We start from the raw sequence: 26,593 nt of genomic DNA on the forward strand, positions 1-26,593 counted from the left end.
AAGAATAATGATAATGGTTCTCTTTGGAATCTGCCAACCCCTGAGTTCTTGAACATCTCTCACCTACTTAGCTTTTTTTATTACCAAATGGAGAAGAAAGCTGCAATGTCAATTGGCTGGTATTGTCTGGGAACAATGAATGAATTAGTTCAGTGTTAGCTTATGGACTTTTATGTGTCCTTCAAGAGGGTGATATTCACACAAAAACTGTAGGACACTGGTGGCTCTATCCCTCTCTTCTCTACGGCCCATTCACTAATAGGCTGATTGAGTTTTCATTCAACCTCAAGTGGGTTTGTCTATTGTATATGCTCATACCTTTGGTGTTGCACCAATAACAAATGTGGTTCTCTCTCAAGTGAGGCAAGAATTTGAGCATTAAAGGTCTTCTTACATGAAATGATTTTAAAATTCTATTAACCAACAATTTATGCAAAGTAATCAGTAAACGTATAGTTCTTCCACTTTTCTCATATGTTTCCTGAGATGGTTATCGGTGTTATTTAAAACGGTATTTTGTATAATTCTTTCATCTTTTATATCTGAATTGAAATACAGGCCAGCGGATGTGACAGTCAAATAAGGATTCCATTCTAACACTGTCTTGTCTGGTAGTGAAGTCCTGACAAGGTGTAAAATCAAGGTCAAATCTCCCTCAGCCAATGTCAAGATTGAGTTTCATCGCCTGATCTCATGCTTTTTTTTTTTTTTTTCCTTTCCTTTTTTCCCTCTCCCTATAAGTTACTTGATAATGACCAAACACCTACATTGCTTAAACTCAGTCAGATGCATAAATGTGAAAATCAAAATCGGTCAGCTCTCATGGAGTTTGATTCCAAGCAGATCTGTTTTCCTTTTGTGTGGAGATACATTTGAATTTCTATTTTTTTCTGCACTATTTGACCTGGTCTTAGCTGGGAGAGCACATCTCCGTCTTCCCTCCAAAATGGGCCACCTAGGGGACAAGTTGAACATTCCAGTCCTGAATGACCAGCCTTCAGTCAAACTCAAGTTCTCTCTGTATTTTGCCCCTGCACAATTTTGCCAGATAAACTGTGTAGGCATTCCCCATTTCACAAGACATATGTCATCTTGAAAATATAAATTTCTACATAATAATTGGTCATTACATAAAATTTGTATAAATAATTTGTTAGGAGAGTGATGGACTCATTTGATATTCAGTACATGTAATACATAGGTATATTCACCTAATTTTGACCTCATATGTGAAGCCTCTTGGTCACCTTTGTGTAAATATTATGATAACATTTCAAGGTTCCCTTCTGTCTTGTTTTTTTATTTATGGCCTTTTTTTGATACTTTCATTTTGGAGGGAAAAATTATATCCTCTGAGTCATCAAGCTGTAAATCTTCCATGTGATTTAGATCTCCCACAAAACTTAGTTTTCATCTTCTCATTGTCATTTTTCCAGCATTACGGAAAAAAGTTATGCATTTAATTCTTTTTAATTGCATTATAATGTTGTAATATGACTTTGCATACATCACTGAGTTTGTCTCCCTTTTCTTGGAAAAATGGCTTTAGCAGCAATAATAGAGGACTGACATATAATCTTTGTAGTGTGATCAAATGTTAAATATCATTTGAGTGTTCAGAGATATAATTGACCAATCCTTGATGTAAAGAAGTCATCATTTTTCTTCAACCCTGGCTAAATATAGTCCAGAAATCAAATCTTGCTGAGTCTGGACAACACGGAGCTCTAAAGCTCTATGGACCAGAAGAATTAAAGGAATGTTACAGTTTGATTGGTGTGTTTGGTTTCAGGTCTGACCTTCGACTCTGCCCTTTAACAAGTGTGAACCTCACCAATCCTTTTGTGTTTGGCCAAACAGTTTCATTCATAAAGAAAATATAAGTGACAGTATGACAGACCGTGAGATGGTTGGATTCAGTTGAATGAAAATTTCTTTTAAAAAAACAAGAGACATCATAAGGGCAACATAACGGATTAGCATTGTGTATCGCAGAAGGCTAATGGACCAAACTAAAACAAATCCTGCTTTTGCCAAATTGCACAAAACTTTATGCCAAAGCATGATTATATTCTTTAATACTGACATCTATTGTCAGGACCCTTCTCTTATAAATGACCCTGGTCAATCACAGCAAGTAGGAGGGGCAATGATTCTTGTGTGTGGCCATGGGCCCCAGGGCTATACAAGACCCAAAAATATTGTAATTATATGAAATTTTTAGATTCTGTTTACATTTGGCAATGTCTCGGTACTAGCCATAATAACGAGGCCTTGTTTACTTCTCCCAATAGAAGGACCACTTGAAGAGACAGAACAAATTTTGTTCTGACAATGCTTACATTTTTTTCCCTGATGTATGAGATAGAGCTTTGAACTTTTTTTTGACAAAAGTCATGAATTTTTTTTAGACATGTTATTAAGATTTGTACAAAGGAATGTCTCTGAAAAGAATGGCTTAAGTTGAGAAGAGCACTGAATTAACTGTTAACATCCGTTTAAGATGTGTAAATTAAATAACTTGATACAGAATTCATCAACACTTCAATTAGATGTCAGCAGGACTTCTTTTTCAATAAAATGACATCAAGTGCAATCTTTACAATATAAGAAATTTTTCTTCTCTTTTTTCCCCTTCTTTTTGTGGAATATAATTTTAAAGTTAGTCATTAACTGGTGCTTTGGAAACTAGGCAACATTTTTAAAGTCAGATTTTTTTTCAATAGCTTGCAAATACTTGGAAAAAATCTTGTAAACAATTAAATTATATACTGTGTTTAAATGATTATATATTATTATGGGATTCCTGTTTGTAACTTAAAAAATATATGTTATGCTGTTAGCTTCTTTTAGCGAATTGCTCTATGACAAACAAGAAGTCTATAATTTAATTGTTTATTTGGGATAAACAACTGAATCAGCAATTTTTCCTCTTCACTTTTTTATAGCAAAAAAAAACAAAAAACGATCATGTCATACAAACTTTTTGTCTTGCAATTTGTTGCAAAGATATTTTTCCTACATTTTTTTTTTCAATTTCACTTTCTACATCGTTAGCATAAAATTTATATTCCCTTGAAATTTAGTCCTTTAGGGGATAAGAAAACAGAGCTGGTACTTATCGTCTTAAATCCGTTACAGAGAATGACCATCAAGATTCGCGCTGTGTAACGGGAGAAAAGAAATTAATTTTCTCAGGTATTTATGGCTTTCAAGACTTATATAAAATGTGACAAAAAAGGTCTTGATTTTCCTTGGGTGACAAAGCTGGCCATTATTGGTGGAGATTTGCTCTGATAAGTCCACACTTTGTCCATAAATACCACAGAACGGTTGACCAGCCAGCTTTAGTTCAAGCCTATCATATTTCAAGAATGTTTTATGGCAGCCACCTTAACACCCTGTTCTCAACACCAAGTATTCAATTTGATGGTCTTAAACTTCATTTGAATGTCTATCAAATGGATTTTTTTTGTATAATTTTTTTCTACTTGAACTAACTTTCCTGGACAGTCAATAAGAAACCTTAAACCTATGATGTTTTATTGCAACATATCAAAAAGTTAGCTATGCTTGACCACAAGTTGTCCTTTCCACACAAGTTCACAGCAAGAATTAATATGTAGAGGAATGTATACATGATATGATTTGTTGTCATCTTATTATATTAATTTCAGAATAATTAAAAAACACAAAGAAATACTTGACTGTGTGTTACTATTTTTATTCGTGTCCTTGTGTAAAGTTGACCTTAAATCTTTGACCTGTAAACCACTTACCTGGTGATTTACTGTTTTACTCACTTCTGAAGATATACCACTGAACTCACTTCGGTGGTATACCACTGTAATCACTTCTGGTGGTATGCCTCTGTACTAATTTTTTGTCATATGCCACTGTACTCACTTCTGGTGTTTTACCACTGTACTCACCATTGGTGGTATACTACTGTACTCACTTCTGGAGGAAAACCACTGTACTCACCTTTGCTGTTATACCACTGTACTCACCATTGGTGCTATACCACTGCAGAAATACCACTGTACTCACTTCTGGTGGGTTACCACTCTACTCACTTTTGGTCATAAGCCACTGTACTCCTAGTTATGTGCCACTGTACTCGCTTCTGGTTTTAATGCCACTGTACTCACTTCTAGTTATGTACCACTACTCACTTTTGGTTTTAATGCCACTGTACTCACTTCTGGTTTTAATGCCACTGTACTCACTTCTGGTTTTAATGCCACTGTACTCACTTCTGGTTTTAATGCCACTGTACTCACTTCTGGTTTTAATGCCACTGTACTCACTTCTGGTTTTAATGCCACTGTACTCACTTCTTTAGGAATACCACTGTACTTACTTCTTGTTTTAATGCCACTGTATTCACTTCTTTAGGAATACCACTGTATTCACTTCTGGTCATATGCCACTGTACTCACTTATAGTTGTACTCACTTCTAGTCATATGCTATTGTTCTCACCTCTGGTGTTTTATCACTGTACACACTTCTGGTGATGTACCACTAATACTGTACTCACCTCTGGTATATAATGTTTTCATTGCCTATTGTTGTATTCTCTTGTTTTTTTTCTCTTGTACCACTGTGCTTTCCTTTAATGACCAAAACAATGTTTTCAGTTCCTGATTATCTTTTTGAAATAAATTTTTTTCAATTCATACACCATGAAATGTAAGACCAAGACCAAGATAATTGTATTACTGTATGTTAACTGTGATTGTATGGCAAATCTGACGGGGGGGGGTGGTTTCTAAATTTTTGCAACTGGCTTCAGTGATGTTGGAAAATGAAGAAGCAACATTTTTCTTCCTCTAATAAAGAAAATCCTGTAGGTAGGATTAACATTAGCTTCATGCATGTTACTACTGAAATTTTTGCTCAGATCTCGACCCACTCTATTTCAATTAAAGAAACGATAATTGACTTTGATTAGGTAACAGGAACCATATAGCACTGGTTACTATTGAAAGTTTGATGTATCAAAGGGAAATAATCAACCTGGGACCATCCTTGTCCCATTCAGTTAAATTCCAATCATTTGCTTCTAGGCATTATCCTTTAATAGAAGCTAGATCTGTGTAATTTGTTTATTTATTTTCACACCTTTGGGAAAAAAAATCATGACAAAACATTCAGATAAACAAAACAAAACCTAAGGTTTTAAGAAGAACTTGGACTTAAAAAAAATCATGACACAGTTTAAATTTAGCAAATTCAACTTAAAATTTTGCACATTCAACTTAACCTTAGTTTTTAAGTAGAACTTGGGAACAGTTTTAGGGATTGATCAGAGTAATGTTTCTGTAAACCAACAGTGACACTTCCATTGTTCACCTGATGTTACAATTCCTTTGAAGTAATGAGGACGCCTGTGTTGAATGAACCCACAAGAGGATTCAGGTATAGGAGAGGGTTATGTTACAAGGTAACATTCGCTAAATGCTTCCACATCATTAGGATGAGACCTGCTTACTTTGTTAGGCAAGAGGTCATGTACCCCTAATGAATACACATCACCTAGCCGAGAGTTGGGAATAAATAAGGGAAACACTAACCACACACATCAGCAGCTAGCTAAGATTTCACATGTATTACCTATCCCAAAGGTGTGACCTCCCTTTGAAGTTATGTAAAAGTCCCATGCCTGTTGATTGATGGGTCTGTAATATAAAGGTGATGTTAGATTTATACAAATTACTTTAATTTGATCACTGGTATGTAACCTCTAGTGACTCTCCATTGAATTTTGGTTTTGTGGTTTTTATTTTTAATTTTCAAGATTAGTTAACTGACCTGCCTTAGCATAATTAATAGCATAGGACAACCAGTGAAAGAGTGGCAATAGATTCTGGTATACTGATGAGAAACAAATCTGTTTTCCTTGCAGTGGTACCCTCCAGAGGGGTACCTCTGTGCTGCTTGGCAATTTTTAAAATAATGGGAGATGATCATGTTGAAGATAATTGAAAACTTTGAAAGAATAAAAACTTTTGTTAATTGTGATGATGACATATATAACAGTAAATTATAAAAAGAAGTATTCCATGCATGTATAATACATTAATTTTGTCAATGAATCATTGGGAAAAAATGTCTGATCTTGCCGATTCTCTCAACCAACCAATTAAGTGCAATGAAGTAAAAGTCAGTGCACTAAGTGGGTGGGGGTTTCTTAATTGTGTCAGGGTGCCCTACATTTTCAAAACATTTTTGTTTGCTTGCAGTCCCCCATTGTTGGAGCCTCTGACTACTGAAGACCGTCCATATCATTGAAGAAACCCAGGAGACAAGAATGTTAATCTGTTTAGTTTTCAAAAGGCAGGAAGTTAAGAGTTAGCAAATTGTCCCTGATCGGGGTAGTTTGGTCGATAAATCCAGTCTCGGTTGATGTGGAGGGGAGTTAGGGGGAGGGGACGGGTTGACAGGTATGAGGGGGGTCTTAATACTGAGGCTTTCTAATACCAACTCGGCACCTCTCCATTAGAGGATTAACTCCAGAAAAAGCTAGGCCTATAAAAATGATTGCAGCTCAACCTGTTGTAAAAATGCATGCAAAGGAGCACTAAAATTGCAATTAACATTGGTAGGAATGTTTAGATTATGCTTTATACTTTTTTTTATCCAAAATTAGAGTATACTTAAGGTAACCTTTTAATATTTAATACTTTTGTACATATTCCTTTTATGCCCTGTAGCATATTTATCTGATCCACATTCCAATGATGAGATAATACATATGTCTAAATCATTCACTAAGTAGAAGTTCATACGTTTGAACCTTAGGTAAGGGTTTCACATAAGAAGAGCACCTTTTGCGTGTTTCTTTGCAAAGAGAGCAATAGGCTTTTAGAATGGGCACTTTGATGTAAATCCTCATAATTAACTTGGCTATTTGATCTTTTGGTTTGCAGAATTGATCAATGCTTTAGCCAAAAGATTTTTCAATCATATTTAAACATTAATTTATATTTCCATGAAAATGACCAAAATGATCTTCAACATCATGTTGATTACTAGATCTATACAAAATGTTTAAATAATAATTATTGGAAGTTTCAACCAATATAAAAAGATGCAAACATGAAAGAAGTTGTATGGACCAAAAAAATCCAGATGGTTGCAGAGACATCTTTCACTATGTCTTTGATTTCCATTACAGGACATTGTCAGTGATGATGAAAGATCTATCTTTTGTTTCTTTAATTGGTTGATTTTTGGGCAAGATATGTATAGCAGTTGCATACTGTTTGATTCCTTTGTGGCCAGTAAACGATTTTTTTGTGCTAAGGTGTTCTTTGATGATATTGTTTTCAATGTTTGTAGATAATCATCATAATGTTACACAATGGCTTTCTACCAGTCTGCATTAATATTACCAATATTGATGGGCTTGGTACAATATTTCACAAAAGTTTCAAATATGTAGTGAGATCACTGAAAGGAACTCCAAAAAAACACAGAAACATTGACGAATCTGATATGATTAATAGTTGCAATATGTAAGTTTTTTTATCTAATGTTCTAACAAAGTGTCATGCACACACCTGAGTGTTTTCTGGCTCAGTATGCTTGTATAAGATAAAGGTTTAGCTTTCAACAGGTCTTCATTGCTGAAAGAATAAGATGATTACAGAGAAAGACAATCAGTGAGTAACTGAGTATCGTCACTGATCATTTCACATCTCTAGTGATCAAAACGCTCCAGTGATGCTGATTGAGATCTTGGTCTGATTCATGGGACTCTTGGTGCGTTTGTCACATGGTAACAATAGAGTCAAATGGTATGTCCAGTGCAGTTCCAGAGGTTGTCACTCGGCCCATCTGTACAGGAGCAATAGATCAAGGCAAATAATTGCAATTCTATACTTCAGATTTTGAATTACTGCTTCTAAATTGCTGATTGTGCAGAATTAAAGTAATATAGACACCTTGCAATTAGTGGCTGTAAAAAAAGTCTAGATTTGTTTACCAGTACTTCTGTAAATATATAAATATAGCATATAGCACAAACATTATCAAGTATTCAGTGAATTTCTAAAGAGAAAACTGCCTGATTTAATTATGCAAACATATAATAGATATTATCATAGGGGATTGGTCCCTTCATATAAGGAGACATGTGCCGCATGCTTAATGAAGAGATCAAAGACAATGGAATGAGAAGGAAGGTGTGAGAAGGCCTACAAAATGTTGACTTAAAATTGTCATGTGACAGGGATACCACTACTGTCAGAGTGGGAGGGGTAGGAAAATCCAGTTCTGCAGGCAACATTTTTTAAAACAACCTTGAATTTCTACAATTTTAAATAGTATTGCATAATATTTTTGCAAGATACGTATTTGTTTGTGTGTGTGTGTGGTTTGTTTTTTTTTTAATTCCAAGAAAGGGTGTAACTGCAAGGCCAACTTTATAATAATTTTTTTTTGTCCTTGCTCTCCAGTCTCAGGGTAAAGAATTGGGGTCAGTAGGTAAGTGGGAAAAAAAAATTCAAGATTTTATCAATAATTTTGAAGGGATTAATAGAAAATTTAGTAATTAAAAAAAAAAGCCTTGGAATGCAGAAAAAAGTTTTGAGTAAATTGGGCCAATTTTAGACAATCTTTTAAAAAATACCCTATTGCAAGTTAAAATACTAGGCAGGCATTTTTCTTTGATAATCAACTACATAATTTCCATTTTTAAGTTGATTTTTATATAAGAATTAAACAATTGATTTTAACTTTAATAGAACAGACCAGTTTGCTGTTTCTTTAAATGTTATTAAAGAAAAAACGTGGAGATAACGAACAGTATTCATGATCAAAAGTCCATAAACCAATACAAAATAGGAGCAGAGCAAACACAGACCTCCAAAACATCAGAGATGGGATCAAGTGCCATGGAGGAATGAGCATCCCCTGCCGACCGGTCACACCCGCCGTGTGCTTCTTGTCATGATCAGGAAATAACGGAAAAATCTGTTGTCAATTTAGTGTGAAAATAATGGACTAACAATTAGTTCAATGATCAGCTCGACTGTTTAAAGTAAGGGAGGGGGTGGGCATTGGTGGGTAGGGGGTCCTTAGGAAATTTATACTTTGATGTATTGCAGTGGTGCAAATATAAGATTCTACAGTGATGCATTAATTTTCCTAACTTAGATGTTTCCATTTTTCACCCCTTTTTTGCCATTAAATCTTCCAATCTCTGCACCCTTCCATTAGGTAATCCACATCTATAATTTCACAGTAATAAAGCTATTAAAAAAAATGTACAATCTCATTACCAGTTATATCCAGAGGTGGAGGTTTTTTTAATCTACAGATGCAAATTGTGCATCGTCAATTTCTCCGAAATCTCTTATCTTCACCCGGGCTCAAATTTTCCAAAAATGTTGTAACAATAAAGATGGTATGAATTAAAAAACTTGGTCAATATGTCACCTTGATCCTCTCTATAGCAGTGCTTAAGTTTACAGAAAACTGAACCAAATTAAATATTTTATCTTTAACCACATCCTGTATGCAGTATGGAGAGGATAAATATATCCTTCTTGCTTGTGTGAAACTATGCAAGCTTGAAGATTCCCTCATATTTTTTATCAACTCTGTTTTATTTTATTCTGTTAGCTGCACCATATATGCATGCAAAACTGTTTTGGACGGGAGATATGGTTAATTTACCAAAATAAATTACTAAGAAGTATAGAGTACATGTAAATTTTCCTAGATGGAATACCCTGGTTAAAAGCAGAAAGGTGTTTTGGGGTTTGTATCATATCCTTTGTATCTCAAAATTTTTCAATTTTTTTTGCATTTTTGACCATCTCTGCCTGAGACATTTATATGCAGAACCTGAATTCACTCAAATTTGGCAGCAAATAGTTCTGTCACAGTGACTAAAGGTTTTCATGGCAAGTTAAAAAAAATAAAACCTCTTTATTTATGGAAAGGATATGCATTTTTACTGACTATACACTAGATTGTTATATTTTTGATTCAAATCCCTTTTCAAGGATGGAAATAAGCATTTCTCTTTATGCCATTTTAATGACTCAAATTGCTGTCTAATCTTTTAATGAATGAATATCTTCAGATAATAGTTGTTTTGCATTGAGGTGCATCTTTTGCGGACTACAGTAAAAAAAATGAATGAGCAGCAATTTCTCTGTGCTGGCCTGCATTGGTTGGTTAAATTTTCCCATTCACTTGACTGGGTAACTTATGAATGAAATACCTTACTGGTATTAACGAACAAATCAGATGGCTCAGGTAAATTCTTGGAGGCCCACACATGGGGGAAGACATGATAGAAGTTGACATTGGAATGTTCTTTGTTCTCTCCCATATCAACCAGATATTTTAAGAGGGAAAATACATGCAAAGCAGAAGAGTTCTAATGTTCTAGGGGTCATTTTATTTTTTCTTCAAATGATAACATTTTAGGTTATATGCACTACCTTCACTTTTAATTATGATAAACTGAATATATATCAATTTATTAAATCTGAAAATAAACTGCATGATAATTATTTTTCAGTTTTTTTTTACTGCACAGATGTCTGATTTCAATAGAAATAATGCAGAATATTTCTGATAAGAGAAAATCATTAATTGAAGTTAATTAATCAACTCATTTAGCATATAACCACTGGATGAGCAGACAGATTTACCTGTGAGGTGTTCACATTCCATGCAAATAAGAGCTCCGCCCTCTAAAGTTTGTGGTTTGTGTTGACAATTATGCTGAACACACACAATTCTGTCTCTTACGAAATGTTTTAATGTGGAACATATATAAATTAATATCATTTGTTTCTCTGCTCATCATAATATCAGATGTTGTCATAGGCCAGTTATTTATGGTACTTATTTCCAAATCATATTCAGATTTCATTCAAAACTTGCTTTAATAAAATTTCATGAATTTTACATTTTTTTTTTATTTTGTGGTAAAATAATTTGACACTTTTGGTTTTTAATTTTTTTTTTTAAATAGGGGTGTAAATTGTTATGTGTTTTCTTTAAAAGATGGAATTCAAAAAACTCTAATAACTTTGTAAAATAATATTTTCCTCTTTCAATTAATTTTAAAATGTTTGGGAGGAAAGTTCTTAAGAAGATGCAATATTGTTGTTATAGAACAATGATCCACTTTTCCCGACCTATTGATTATACATTTAATTTTTTTATATAAATTACCTTAGTTGTAGAAGTTTCTTCTTATAATTTTTTGATATTTAAATTTTAAAAAAAAAATGAATTTCAACTGCAAATTTCCTTCTCTTTCCACAAAGAATGAAATTATTTATAGATTTTTTTTAACCAAGCATGTACATTTAAAATGTTGACATTATAATTAAGCAGGATTGTGAAATATGCTGATATAGTTAAATGAGAAAAATTATTAATTTAACAGCACCTGACAGTATTCATTCAAAGCATCTGTGAGGTTTAAGCAGCCTTGTGACCTAAAGACATGCAATTAGAATTAACATTTTATAAATGAAAATTAAAATTAAATTCATTTGTTCCCTGTACTAATTTTAATAATGCTTTTTGTAACTGACCCAGACAGAATTTTATAGTCCCATATAAGCTTCTAATTATTGCTTATGCATGTATAAAAGTGTGAATGAATTTATTAACCTTAATTTTAACATTAAATTAACAGTTTCTCATTGTATAGTCTTAGTCCATTCAAAGTTAGTTTTAAATATTAGCAGTTATATATAACTGACATAAGTTTATATTTATCAATGTCCTAACTAGGGCACTTATTTTTACCACAAATACTTTTTAGCTCACCTCGACGAAGTCGAGATGAGCTTATGCTATACCCCCGGCGTTGGCGTCATCGGTGTGATGTAAGGTCAAACGTTAGTGTACGGCATGACCTAAAGGTCTAAAGTTTTAGGAGCAAGTCCATTCCCAAGGAACTATAAGGTCACAACCAAACTTGCATGGATGATGCATTAGATTTTTTAAAGATTGCTTGGATGCTGGATCTGATCTACATTTTTAGATGAGTGACCTGGTTAAAGTTTTTGGAGCAAAAAAAAGTTTTTAGCTGTGTCCATTTCTATCAATAAACTTACAGAAATGTACAAATTTGCATAGGTGATGCATCTAGGGATGTACATTTTACAGACTTGCCGGATGCTGGATCTGACCTACATTTTTAAATGCTAGTGACCAGGTTAAAGTGTGTTGAGCAGGTTCATTCCCAAGGAATTATAAGCCCTACCCAGACCAAACTTGCATGGATGATGCATCTAGGGATGTACACTACCTGACTTGCATCAGATGCTGGATCTGATATACATTTTTGAGTGACCAGGTTAAAGTTTTTGGAGCAGGTCCATTCCCAAGGAACTATAAGATAAAATTGCATCAAAACTTGCATGGATGATGCATTTAGGGATGGACACTACCAGACTTGCTTCGGATGCTAGATCTGACCTACATTTTCCAGATGAGTGACCAGGTTAAAGTTTTAGGAGCAGGTCCATTCCACAGGAACTATAAGCCCTATTTGGACCAAACTTGCATGGATGATGCATCTAGGGATGTACACTACCAGACTTGCTTCGGATGCTGGATCTGACCTACATTTTTATTCCCAAGTAACTATATGCCCTATTTGGACCAAACTTGCATGGATGAAATTTGGCACAAAGCATCTAGCTTCGGATGCTGGATCTGACCTATATTTTCATTCCCAAGTAACTTTAAGCCCTACCTGAACCAAACTTGCATGGATGATGTATCTAGGGAAAAACACTAAAATTAATGCGGATGCTGGATCTGACCTACATTTTCATTCCCAAGTAACTATAAGCCCTAGCTAAACCAAACTTGCATGGATGATGCATCTAAGGATGGACACTATCAAAAATTGCTTTGGATGCATGGATCTGACCTATATTTTCCATACAAGAGACTTGGTTAAAGTTTTGGTGAAAATGCATTATTTCTTGAAGACCTTGATATCTGCATTATTAACAGTTATGAATATTTGTTTACACTATACATATACATATTTTTCACGCTACAGGCTTAGAAATGTGTATATGCCATGTAAGGGGTTAAACACAACTTGCAAGAATATTGTTGTTGGGATGAATACTAATTTAAAATATAAGAAAATATGATGTGAGATTTGCATTACTTAAACTGATAACATTCGTCGAGGTGAGCTTCGTAATCTTTGATTACCTATGTTTGTCTGTCTGTTACACATAGTTTTTGGACTAACTTTGCCTTTACCTCATTTTGGTGTAAGTTCAAACTTCAGCGTACCAAGATCTGAAAGTCTGTCCTTATTATCAAGGTCATATGTGAGTAAGGTTACAACCCTGTTTTAAGTTAAATTTTTTAAAATTTTAAAGTGTTAGATTTATATATATATATAAAAAAAATGTTGTTCAAGTTGTAAAACTGATTTTTTTTTTTTTTAAAAATAATACATGTAAAACCTAATTAATATTTTTTCTATCAATAAACTTACAGAAATGTACATGATTGTAGGCTAGGTCAAGGTCATGAGACAATAATTTTACTATTGGCCAAAACTTTTTCTTGGACTTTTTTAAATTGCTATGACTTATAAGTGTGTTGTGAGGTTCATGATGAAGGTCATAGGTCATGGGGCCTATGTTAATATAGATGTTACAATGGAATTAGCTACATTTTTTTGAGTTGGCTCGCGTAGCGAGCTACTCCCTGTTGACATAGCCATTTCAGAGCTGTAAAATTTATCACGCATTCATCAAGGTGATCCATACGCCAAATATTATAGTTCTAGCAAAAAATGCTTTGGTTTGAGTGATTGTATAAACTTAAGAGGTAAAAACTGTACAGTATAAAATTTCATACTGTAACATTATTTATGCCTTCATGCTTTTAAAGAAATTTTTGATTAAATACCTGTACGATGTACAATTACTGCGTATGAATATATGTTCAAGCATGTTAGGCGGATCTAATCTTCCCATCTGAAGTTTATTTATAATTGACCTAGAATACACCCTCTCACAAACACCTGCTGCTCTCATTAGCTGCAGCTAGTTGTTGTTAAAATCTATTTTTAGAATCCAGATTTGTTGTGGGAATCTTTAACCTAATTACTTCATAACACTGACCACTTCAGCTAATGTGCTTAAATTCATTATCGAATCCAGTCAAAATAATACGGAAGCCCATGATTGGCAACCTGTATATATAAAGGAAAAGAAATATACACTTTTATAATATTCAATCTCTTAAGATGCAAAATAAACTAGTATGGTGCCCAGATGTATTAAAAAGCTCAATTGACTCGAGCGAGTCAACTCGCAGGCCCTTCAGGCCTTTGATTTCATTATGTGATATACTTTTTTGCATTGGGGAGGGGGGGGGTAATGAATTGAAACATTTAAGATAAGAATGCATCAGAATTTGTAATTGTGGCTTTAGAAATGTGAAAAAAAATAGGTTGTTTTCCTTTCTTTTCAATATTTGCATATAGATAAAGAAAACTCTCTGGCAACATGTCTTGCTGACTCTGCAAATTGATGGATAAACTCAAACCCAGCTTCTAATTAAAATGTAGAAATTACTCAATATAAGGATTGCATTGATCCCAATAAGCTCCCAATTGTGTCAGGTTTGAACAATTCTGCTGCAGTCATTCTGAGCTGGCAACTTTGTCTTAATATTATCCATGGATGCAAAACAGCTTCACATGGAGGCAAAACAGCTTCACAAGTGCTCATGTGTAAGTGTTTCATATTGAATTAAAGATATGGGAATTGGTGCCATACCTGGTATGTAATATATTTTCCTCATGTTAAAAATGTCAATTTCTTGAAGAACGTCTTCCAAGGTTAGAGTTGAAAAGATCTATGGGCTCTATTTAGACATATATGTATCATTTGGAATATAAAGTTGTTTACATTTTTTGTGATGAAAGTAATTGTTGAATAAATGTATTTTCAAATGAAGAGCTTCAAAGAGAACATAACCATCAATTTAAAAGTAAAATTCCTTGGAACCTTTTACCTATAGACGTGGTGTCAGAAGTCATCCAGATTTTGATTAGCTAAGCAGTGTAAAGTCTGTCGAGATTTTCAGATGTGGTCTATGGAAACGGTCAATGCAGAATTTTTAGAAATTCTACCAAGCAACACTATGTTAAATGCACATGGTGCAAAAGGTATGCATGTGGGTGGGAAAATCAATGTTATTAAATACTGCGTGGAAGAATCCAAGGCAAACTTCTGGAATACCCATATCCTTCCTTGTCTATCACAAAATTAAAGAAAATGATAAAAAAAAACAAAAAAAAAATGCAGTTTGCCAGATCAGATGTATACCTATTATAATATATTATTTACATATGACTCAGGGTTCAGGTATGTGTTAAGGCCACACGTATACATGTAAGCCGTCACCTTAGGTGTGTTATATGATGATTTACAGGTATTCTTCTTTTACCTGTTGATAAAAATCATCAAAAGTATTAAGTCAACAAACACTACAGACTTATATTTATTAGCCATCACTAGTTGTATACTTTAAAAAGTGTCTTGTCTGTGATATTTCCAAATTCTGGTTACTCTTCAACATTTTCGGTTAGAGTTGGAAAATCCTTATTTTTTGTTGTTTAATGCTTATTTTCTGTACCTTATAGGTAATTTGCATTCCAAGCGAAGATTAAGGTGTAGACTTTGTTGAAATTCTTTGACACAAGCCATATTGCTTTTTATGCACCTTTCATTAATTACATCTCTGTTTGTATTACATAACTGTGTGCACTTATAGGTGTGTTGCATACCATTACCTACACCTTGAATATACCATTCTTGTTAGGTGTAACAAATCTTGTGATGTCAATCATTTAAATGCGCAGACAACTGACGAGAGAGCATTGCATAACCAAAATGAACCATTCACAAAATTTTCATCATTTCTGGCTTCGCTTTCGTAAGAGAAAGTTGAGTTGATTAATTTTTTTTAATTGGAATTTGTATGAAATGAGTGTTTTAAGCTCTAAAATGGCTCTTAGAGACTGGCTAAATAAAAAATTATTTGTTCCTATTATTCTTTAAGTGTAAGTGTTGACCAAACTTGAATGGATGATGCATCAAAGGATGCACACTTCTGAACTTGCTTGGCATGATGAATCTGACCTACATTTTCTGGATGAGTAATCAGGTTAAAGTTTTCAGAGAAGGTCATTACCAAAAAACTATAACAAGACCTGCCTATGTCAAAATTGCATCGATGATGCATCAGGGGCTCAGGTCACTACCACATTTGCTTCAGATGTTGAATTATAGATATTCATTCTTATCAGAAGTATACTTTCACATTATCAACCTCAAGAACCACTGGACCAATTTAAGCAAAATTTGCAAAAGTCATTCTTGGGTAAAGGGCATTCTTAGTTGTTCAAATAAGGGCCATTAGACACCTTTTAAGTGGGGATAATCAAGGAAAAGCAAAAATAGGGTAGGGTCATTAAAAAGTCTTTATATTAATTAAGACCATTTAACTAGAAACAATGGAACTTATGTAAAAGCTTCCTGAGGAAAATTCTAAATTGTTCATTTTGTAGCTCCCAGAGTTAGATTGGGGCCTCAACAGGGGATCAAATTTAAATTGGACTAATAAGCAAGAAAAAATAAAATCTCAGGTTAGATTTTACTTATTGAATGCATGCAAGAAAAAACTTTTCTTCTCTACTGCAAGACCATATGTTGGTCATTCAAAATCCCCATGTTGTTTGGATTCAGAAACTAATGAGATGGGGCCTTCATTTTTTTTTTTCTTCAGACAACTCCAGTTATGTTATGTCAAGATTCATGGCTCCAATTTTATTTTGCGTGGCCCAAAGCTACTAAGTAGTTCAAGATTAGTTACGAAGTCAAGATAATTCTACTAAATAAATCAGTTTGTATCTGCTAAATACAGTTGAACCATAGTTTCTGGAGCAAGTTGAATACAATTGTTATGTTGTTTAGTAACCCAGCAATCCCTCCCTCATGAATTCCAAGTTTTGGATAACAAGAACTCTTGGATATCTAGCTGCTTTTGCCAGTTTTGTCAGGTCCAGAATATCCAGGTTTGACTGTGTAAGTAAAGTCATAATCAGACTGCTCAGTTCAGATAAAACAGATTTTTTTGGCTTTGTCCACAAGGGCATGCAATCAATAAGATATCTTTTAACTTATGGTACAATAAGATATTTTTTAACTTATGGTAATTAAAGAACATTGAATAATGCACTCTGATGCATCAGTATTAAGAAGCTAGTCTGGGGCTCAGCCTTCAAGAAACGGTTAGATGAAAACCTGATCTCTCAAGTGATTGAATAATAATGCACTCTGATGCATCAGTATTTAGACACTAGTCCAGGGCTCAGCCTTCAAGAAACTGTTAGATGAAAACCTGATCTCTCAAGTGAGAAGTTTGTGTAGGAAGACTTGAATGGAGGGGATGAAATTGTCGCATAATAAGCCAAGTATGTAAACAGGGCGCTGATAAATTCCAGTCTGAACAGCCACTACAATGATGGGAAGAGGGTGGTGGCCCTGCATTACTGTAAACCACGGTCTCTACCTAGACACTTGTTTGGACAAACCGTACAATCTTTTTTTTTCTTCCAGATAAAAAGAAGTTTGGTTTGCAAAATTAGTTGTTTCCCTTTTGCCACTGTCTAATGGTATAAGAAATATGTATGTACATTGTACATCTTTACTTTTGTTTGAAAATAATAATTTACTTAATAAAATGGATTATAAATTCAGAAGGTCCAGCAACATATCTAAATAGGTATTGTGAATTGTTTGTTTTTTCTCAAGTGATCTATTTTGAAAATCTCAACTTTCGTAACCTTCACAAAGAGGACTTGCACTTGAATAGCCAAATAAACTGGAGTTCAATATACCATGAGGAATGCAGTCTATGAGTAACATTAAGGAATCGTTCTCTTTAGTGAATGACTTGGTAATGGCGCATGCCTGAAACCACTTCTCTCACCTCCCTGCACAGGTTATATACCTTGGTAACCCGACCCTATATAGGGGTGACAGTCAAGGCCCGGCACTCACTCGAAAATACTGGATCAAATGACACAGATCGCATCTAGATCCTTCAAGTGTTTCATCACAACCCTAATGACCATGAACAATTAATTGGAAGAGGAAAAATTGAATTGTTGTAGAGAATCTTCTTTCGCTTTTTTTTCTTTGGCTGTCAAATTGCACTATTGTTTTTGACAAACAAGCAAGGCATAAAAGAGCTCACTAGAGAATGAGAGTGATGAGGGGTGAAAAGAGAGGAATTTTTTTTCTGTTATCTCTCTCTTTTATTTTATTTTTTTGGTTATGTAAAGTTTTTTTGTCATTTTTTCTGCTGACTAAGCATCTTATGAAGAATTTTGAAAGGTAATTGTTAACATCAATTAGACACTCTCTTTCAAGAAATACAAATATGACAAGTTGTTTGTACTGAGGTGAGCACAAGGAATGTGTTTTAGTTTGTCTTGTTTTCAATGACAAATTTTTTCCCCCATTGATTGTGACCGATTTCGGGTAGCAAAGATTTGGGGTTGATGTTTCTCATACCCTCTGATGACTGATTTGAGATTCCCATGAAATCGGGGACATCAATGAATAGGAATTAAAAAAGCTCTAGTGGTAAAATGATTACCATGGCAATTAGACTATACACTATCATGGTGCATTAACTCCTCATAATTACCGTGGCAACAATACCCTAAACATTTCACCAATTTACAGAAAATGTTTCAGGTTAATTTACCTGTTGATCAATTTGATAAGTTTTATGTTGGACATTTCTTAAAATTTGTCATAAAAACATTTTTTAGCACATTAAATTGTAGCACCAATCAATTAAGTTGTTACCAGAGACTTAACAGATCCTGTTGACTTTGTATTGGAGGAGACAAGTATTATGATCTGTCAAATGATAAATATATATATATATATATATATATATATATATATATATATATATATATATATATATATATATATATATATATATATATATATATGAATCTTCATTTAATAGTTGAGTTTTTGATGGTTTAATATACTTAATTTTTTCCCTTTTTGCAGTAAACTTTTCTCAGAAATCTGCCAGAGTGTGAAACACAAGTGCAGTTAAACTTTCATGCATCAAGCATATTCCTTTTGCAGTTTTATGAGAAATATTTTGAGCCTTTTTTTATTTTTACTTTCCAGATACAATCACTTTATCAGAGGAGCATCTCCAGGCAGGCCTGAGGGATGGAACACTCAGTATTCCAGACACCCAGGTCATAGAGTCAGCGTCACTAGACGAAGGTCAGGTCGAGGTCATCTCCCATGGTCACATCATTGAGGAGGGACAGGTGATTGAGTCTGGTGATGGAGTGATGTCAGAAGAAGAGGAGGAGCATGAAGAAGATGTGGAGGAGGAGGAAATGATTGCTATGGATCACTTGTCTGGCTCTGTAGTAGAGGAGGAGGATCTATCAGTAGGGGAGGGGCTTAATATGCAAATGACTTGATGAAGATGTAAAGGAGGAGGGAATGATTGCTAGGATCACTTGTCTGGCTCTGTAGTAGAGGAGGAGGATCTATCAGTAGGGGAGGGGCTTAATATGCAAATGACTTGATGAAGATGTAGAGGAGGAGGGAATGATTGCTATGGATCACTTGTCTGGCTCTATAGTAGAGGAGGAGGATCTGTCAGTAGGGGAGGGGCTTGATATGCAAATGACTTGATCAAGCATAATGTTGTAAGGAAAGATTTTGTTATGATTGCATTGAAGAGATGGGATCATTTGGCTAGTAGCTAGGTGATACATGTACCCATTCTGTAGCTGTAACAATAAACATTGGAAGATTTTTTCAATGATATTAATGGCTTGTTATGCAAATTAGCTATTGAGAAAGAAGATCATGCAAGCTAGTACTCACCATGACATTGCAAAGTACTTTCACCTCCTGTTATATAATTTGAAATGAACACATGATATTTCACTGTTTAGTTACAAAGGCTATAACAACATTGAAATTAAAATAATGGTCACTAGTGTAGAGTGTCTTATAAAAATAGAAAGTACTGCTTTTAAGTGATTAGAAGTCAGGGGCAAGAATGGACATGAATCCCTTAAGGAAGTGTTGATGGAACATGGCATGTGATGTGTTAGTCCCAGAACACCTTGCATCTTGGCAAGATGTTGAGTATGGTACTTCTTTAGATAAGTAGGGGGCAATTGGCAGAGCTCAAAGGATGATAGTGTAGGATACTTTAATAAAGTAACAAGGAGCATCTTGGAAAGGCTGTGAGTTTTTATAAAGGATGTGTTATGGGAAGGGTCTGTTTGGGATGGCCTGAGCTTAGGGTATTTTTTTCTGAGTTCTAAGAGTGTCACCTTACTAGACTTATGGGTAGCTCTTTGGAGAAGATGGGGTGTGTCTTAGCAATGCTTGAAATAGTTTTGTAGAGTTGTATAAAATATCTTAATGTTGGATAGAGTGGTATGGAAGTGGCCTATTACAGAATAAGACGAGGAGATAAATGTATTTGATACTGCATGTATTAATTAAATACTTTATTTACATGTAATATTGAAAAAAAGCAGAAATAAGTCAGAGGAACCCCTTGGTATATGACAACAAATGTTGTCTTTCATTGATATTATGAAAAGTATACAAGTTTTTGCAAAAGAAGTATTTCATACCTATTGTTATAAGAAGTCTATAAAAAAAGGAATGATATTCAGTAAAATATTGTCAAATGGCATGTTATAACCAGAAATGCTGGTATTCTGCAGTTTTTATGCAGTGTCTTAAAAGAAAGTGTTTTGTGCTATTTTCTGGTTGTGAATGATATGTATGTATAATGCTTTAACTCATTTTTTGTAGTCATTATTATGTGTGTCTGTGATATTCCATTTGAAGTAGTCATTTGTATTAATTCTTTGAAATTGATGAATAATTTGAAAATGCTCAGGAATATACTATTTGTATATTTTTCAATGTTTGCAAAAACTCCTCAACATTTTTTTTTGTACATCTTTCAGTATAAAATAAATGTTTATAATACAAAACATATTTGTTTCAAAACAAAATGAGTTTGTGAAACACTGATCTTATAAGGAGAGTTGAAGTTTCTCAAATACAAGTAAAACTCCATGTTCAAGGTCAAAATGTCAAAATTGTTTTTAATACATGAGGGAAGAACTTTTCACAAGGAATACACGTGAAATAGGAAAGCCCTGGTACTTACTGTTCCAAAGTTATGGCCAAGATTTGTTTTTTTTAAGTGGGTCAAACTCCAAGGTCAGGTTCATAATGTAAAATAAATTATACCCATTAAAATATCTTGTCACAATAAATACTCGAGTGAAATATGAAAACCCTAGCACCAAATGTTCAAAAGTTATGGCCAAGGTTAAAGTTTGAAATTTTTGGGTAAAAGTGGGTCAAGGTCAAATTCGATAGTACCCTAAGAAAGGTCTTATTACAAGGAATACACCTGTGAAATATGAAAGCAATAGTCCTACCCACTTATGGACATGGTTAAGATTTTTGCAGACAAACAGATGGACAGACTGACAGGGCAAAAATTATTTTTGATTACAGGGGCATAAAAAAAAGAGGGAAGGGATATTAAGTAACTTGGAATTTTGGAACTTATCAGAGGGTGGACTGTAGTTGATTTTACAGGTTTTGGGTATCTGCACCATCCCCAGTAATTGATGGCAGGATTAACATTAACTGCTGACTTCAAAGAGGAAAAAATGACAAAACGCTGATATGAAATTCAGTCATTCAGGACATTCTGAGACCAAATAAGGACAATGACCAAGGGAGGTCAATCCATCAAGTGGGCCTATCTACCTTAAACATGAGATGCCAGACACTTCTTTCGCCATACAAGTTTTTGAAATGAGGATTTCATTTTATCCATTGTTTATGCATGGGCAATTCCCATATTTAACATGGTATTATTAAAATTATTTATTATCCTTTCAATTTATATAGGCCTATATGAGAGAATTAAATCAGGATTTTTGGAGTGACGTGGCCTATGATTTATGTTTCGTACTATTAAATTCTGACTTCTTTGTGTTGGTTTTATCTTTTAAGTCGGTGATATTTGTTGGGATTAGGCGGAATTCGGGACATTTTCCTGATCAACAGATATTTTTTTTTTATCAACTTTGACCATTGGATGATATTTATGAAGCAGAAATGATTACTGCAACGTGAACCATACACAATTTATTGCTTATACAGAAATGTATAATGGTGGTTATTTACTTCAAAGTACTTCCTATGTATAAGAACTTATATTTGGTTAGCAATTATTCAGATCCGTATTTAGGCTATCAAATACTCGTATATTGTTTTCTTTTATCAACATAAGCAATATTAATCGTTCTTAAGACTTGTAAAACACTCTTGCTTTTTAGCTCACCTCAACGAAGTTGGGGGAGCTTATGTAATACCCTCGGCGTCGGTGTCGGCGTCGGTGTCGGCGTCCCAGGTTAAGTTTTTTGGAGCAGTTTTCTTTTTAAGTACTTCTATGTCCTATATTGATTAGATATGCATAGAAGATGCTTCTAGTGTGTTTCATTGTACCAGTCAAAGTTTCAGATGCTGCAATTTCAGCAAAGGAATGACCAGGTTTTTGGAGCAGGTTAACATTTTTGGTGCAGTTTTTGGTGTTGATGTCATTTCCAAGGAACTATAAGCCCTATGTTGACCAAACTTGCATGGATGATACATCTAAGGATGTACACTAATGGACTTGCTTCGGATGCTGAATCTGACCTACATTTTCCAGTTGAGTAAACAGGTTAAAGTTTTTGGTGCAGGTCTCATTTCCAAGTAACTATGAGCACTATTATAATGACCAAACTTAAAAGGATAATACATCTAAGGACGCATACTACCAGGCTTGCTTCGGATGCTAAATCTGACCTACATTTTCCAGTTGAGTGAATAGGTTAAAGTTTTTGGTGCAGGTGTCATTTCCAAGATACTATGAGCACTATAATGACCAAAGTTGCAGGTTTTAGAATACATCTTACATATGCATACTACCAGGCTTGCTTCGAATGCTGAATCTGCCCTACATTTTCCGGTCGAGTGAACAGGTTAAAGTTTCAGGTGCAGTTTTCATTTCCAAGATACTTTGAGCCCTATTATGACCAAACTTGCATGGATGGTACATCTAAGGATTTATATACCAGACTTACTTCGGATGCTGAATCTGACCTACATTTTCCGGTTGAGTGAACAGGTTTAAGTTTTTGGTGCAGGTCTCATTTACAAGTAACTATAAGTCCTATAATGAGCAAACTTGCATGGACGATACATCTTAGGATGCACACTAATGGACTTGCTTCGGATGCTGAATTAGACATACATTTTTCAGATAATGGACCAGGTAAAAGTTATGGCTGCAGGTCTATTTACCAAAAAACTATAAGGCTTATATAACATTGTATAAACCAAACTTGCACAAATGATGCATCAAGGGATGAAAACTCTCAAATTTGCTTCAGATGCTGGATTTTAATTACATTTTCATGAAAAAGAACTAGTTGGAAGTTTTGATATAGCTCTATTCCAAAGTATCAGATCAAAATTGCATAAATATTTCCATTTTTGGATGTACACTTCTTTTTGGTTAATTGTGTGACTTTACCTTACTTAAAGACAACATTCGTTGAGGTGAGCTCTGTAATCTCTGATTACCTATGTTTTTCATATAGAAACAAGTCATGAAAAGGACAAATTTGAAGTACCCAAATGATGTCACAGTAATGTCTCGACACTGATTATGATAAACCAGAAGTCTCTGATGAGACTGTAGCTCTGTTGGTCTGTAGATATAACAGAAGAAAAGTAGTACTTGGATTTGATCATGAAACTTTGAACAGGCAGCAAAAAATAGAATTATGCAAAATAACTGTTGTGTATTCTACCTATTTGCCAAGTTTTATTGAAATCAAACCAAAACTGCATGTAGGAGGAGTAGCGCTTTAAATTTCACAGAAACTTCTACTTAAAGTAACCATGGCAACACCGTTCATCGGAATCAAAAACCGATGCATTAAATGATGTACCTTGGTGTAGTCTATTTATGTACCAAACTATATTGAAATCAGACCAAAACTGTAGGAGAAATAGCATTCTGACAAAAGTTTACAGACGGACGCATTACTATCGCATTTTAAGCTCTTCTGGTCTCTAACCAGTAGGGTTAGAATGTGCATATCTATATTTTGCAAAGAAATGTATTCTTTAAGCCCCATACTTTTGAGTCTTGACTTTATTCTGCAAGGGAGCTTTCGATGTAAAAGCTAATTTTCACTGACTGAAAAAGGTTAAGGTTCGCAAGGATTTTATTTTCGCATCAGTTATCTTTTTCAGGCTGAAGTTGAAAATAATGTAATCTATTTCGACTTCAGAAAAAAGATACTATTACGATATTTTGCTTATACCGCAATTTTGAAAAAAAGGGGACCTATATGTGTACGCTTTTACAAAGAATACTATACTTGGTAACTTTCATCATACGTTTGGTTTGGGTTGGTATCATAATATAGCTGTCCAAAGGCACTTGATTCTGACTTTTGATTTGTTGTCTCCACTGTTCTTTTACATGTATAGACTTTTCCAATAAATTTTGAGTTTTCATATAACCATTACGGTTAGACCGTGACACTGTTTGCAACCAATTTCTGCAACTTACAACAGAAACTACATAAATTTAATATGGGGGAATTAGTTTCGAAATTCTAATGATAATTCAATGTTCAGGTCATCTTACATCACAGTGGTCAATCCTGGGAATTCCTTTGAATTAAGCGAGCATTTAATTGGGTCGAAATATATAGAACGGACGTTGTCCTTGGACCAGAGAAGAAATAAAAGTCTTAAATATACGAAAATAATTAGATTTGGAAGCCACAAATATTTATGAAATGCAATTTTCTCCGCCTGATTTCTTTCATGTTCATTGTTTTATGGTCAAAATAAACCTCCCTAATAGAGACAATCCTATGGAAGGTGGAAAAAGAGAAACAAATTAGTCATTTTATGTCCTCGTTCTGCACTTGGTTGACCAACAAAAAGGAGGGAAAAGCTAAGCAAATAGGGGGAAATTGTTTTACAAAAGATATTTGCTCTTGCGATATTTATTATAGTTTATAAGCGTAAATCAGTGCAGAGAGTTCTCCAGAGAATTTTAAAATTGCTTGTTTTCATTTGAGAAAATTTTAGGAAGTTGAAGAGTCTGTCTTCTTTGCAGTTTAGTCCTAAATATCTTACGATTTCCAGGCTTTTTGACGGTTTTGATATTTCACGTTTTTCCTGGCATGTAAAATATCAAAAATCGTAAAAAAAAAAAAAAAAAAAGCCCAGCTAAAGTAAGATATTTCGAACTTTTTTCAGTTCAGCCAATTGTAAACATCCCAATGTCTGTGTGGTCTTGTACTGTGTCAGTCTTTTGTTTCCACGGTTACTGATCTACACAAAAAACAACAATCAGAATTCGGTCCCTGCTCTTCGCTCTCCCAGGCTTAGGTTACGCTCGTCAGCTCGAGTTTCGTGTTCAGGTGTTCAATAAGAAAACTTGACTTTGATATTGGTTTTGTTGGTGTATTTTTATTTATAAGATACGTGTTCCTTCCCAGAAGATACACCGATAGCTACAGACAGTATAATCACGAGAGCGCACCAGATGACCGTGGAAATTAAATGTCAAGGTCGTCAATTCTGGTGATCGTTAAACGATTGCAAGGAAGATTACCTGAGATTGTTACAATGTTTTTATATTTATTTATAACCATCTATTGTTGTGCTAAGAGAAAAAGACAGAAGTTCCAGGGTTTGGTCGCGTTTTTACCCTCTGTATCATTGAAATCAACAATTCTCTGCAACAGTAATTTATTTGAGGATTTTTTGGAACATGCAACTTTCAGAAACATGCAAATACTGCAAATCTTTATGGCTCTGGTTTTCAACTTTTCATGGACACATGAAAATTGTCGTCCTTACATAGACACGTCCTTACATAGGCATTTCCTACTAAGATGGGACATTATTTTGCAGAAATAATAAAAATCGTGCAAGAACTAAGTCATTTTGAAATTTTATTACAAATTGTCTTTATCACTGTCTGGTGCATATTTAGCACCGTTACACTACCGAAAATGAGCGAATGTTGCAAATTCCCTTTTCATGGAAAAAAAAAAGTCCTATTGAGATCTCTAAGGAAAGCGAAACAAGCACAAGGTCAGAAATTGAGTTTTAAATTTCTTCCCGGTCTACATGTATATATTTCGATGTTTACATTTTATAACAATATGTCGACATATATACGCCACAATAGAACGATAAGTACTTTAAAATCTTCCTGATTGGGTTATTTCCTGCAGGGTCTTGTGATACTTAATGGCGTCTTTGATAAGATGGGAAGCTGCATGGCTGCAGCCGACACACTTCGCCTACAGAGATTTTTTACTTCCTCAAAGAAATCTCAGAGTCAGCAGCTTTCTGCACATAGTCCAGGTC

At 34.3% G+C, this 26,593-nt stretch overlaps 1 protein-coding gene across 4 annotated transcripts in view; it reads left to right on the forward strand.

Moving 5' to 3' along the window:
* The window catches only part of LOC134262385 (uncharacterized), a 73,016-nt gene extending 51,953 nt beyond the window's left edge, over nt 1-21,063 (forward strand). For all 4 annotated transcript variants that reach the window (XM_062744763.1, XM_062744764.1, XM_062744765.1 and 1 more), the window contains exon 19: nt 19,256-21,063. In XM_062744763.1, the coding sequence (XP_062600747.1) occupies nt 19,256-19,563 (308 nt within the window). In that variant the 3' untranslated portion in view covers nt 19,564-21,063. The remainder of the gene's footprint in view (nt 1-19,255) is intronic.
* Nucleotides 21,064-26,593: the final 5,530 nt, after the last annotated feature.

This window comes from Saccostrea cucullata, unplaced genomic scaffold (genome assembly GCF_032062105.1).
Source record: "Saccostrea cucullata isolate Sc308-1 unplaced genomic scaffold, CSIRO_AGI_Scuc_v1 ctg392, whole genome shotgun sequence".
Classification (NCBI taxonomy): Eukaryota; Metazoa; Mollusca; class Bivalvia; order Ostreida; family Ostreidae; genus Saccostrea; species Saccostrea cuccullata.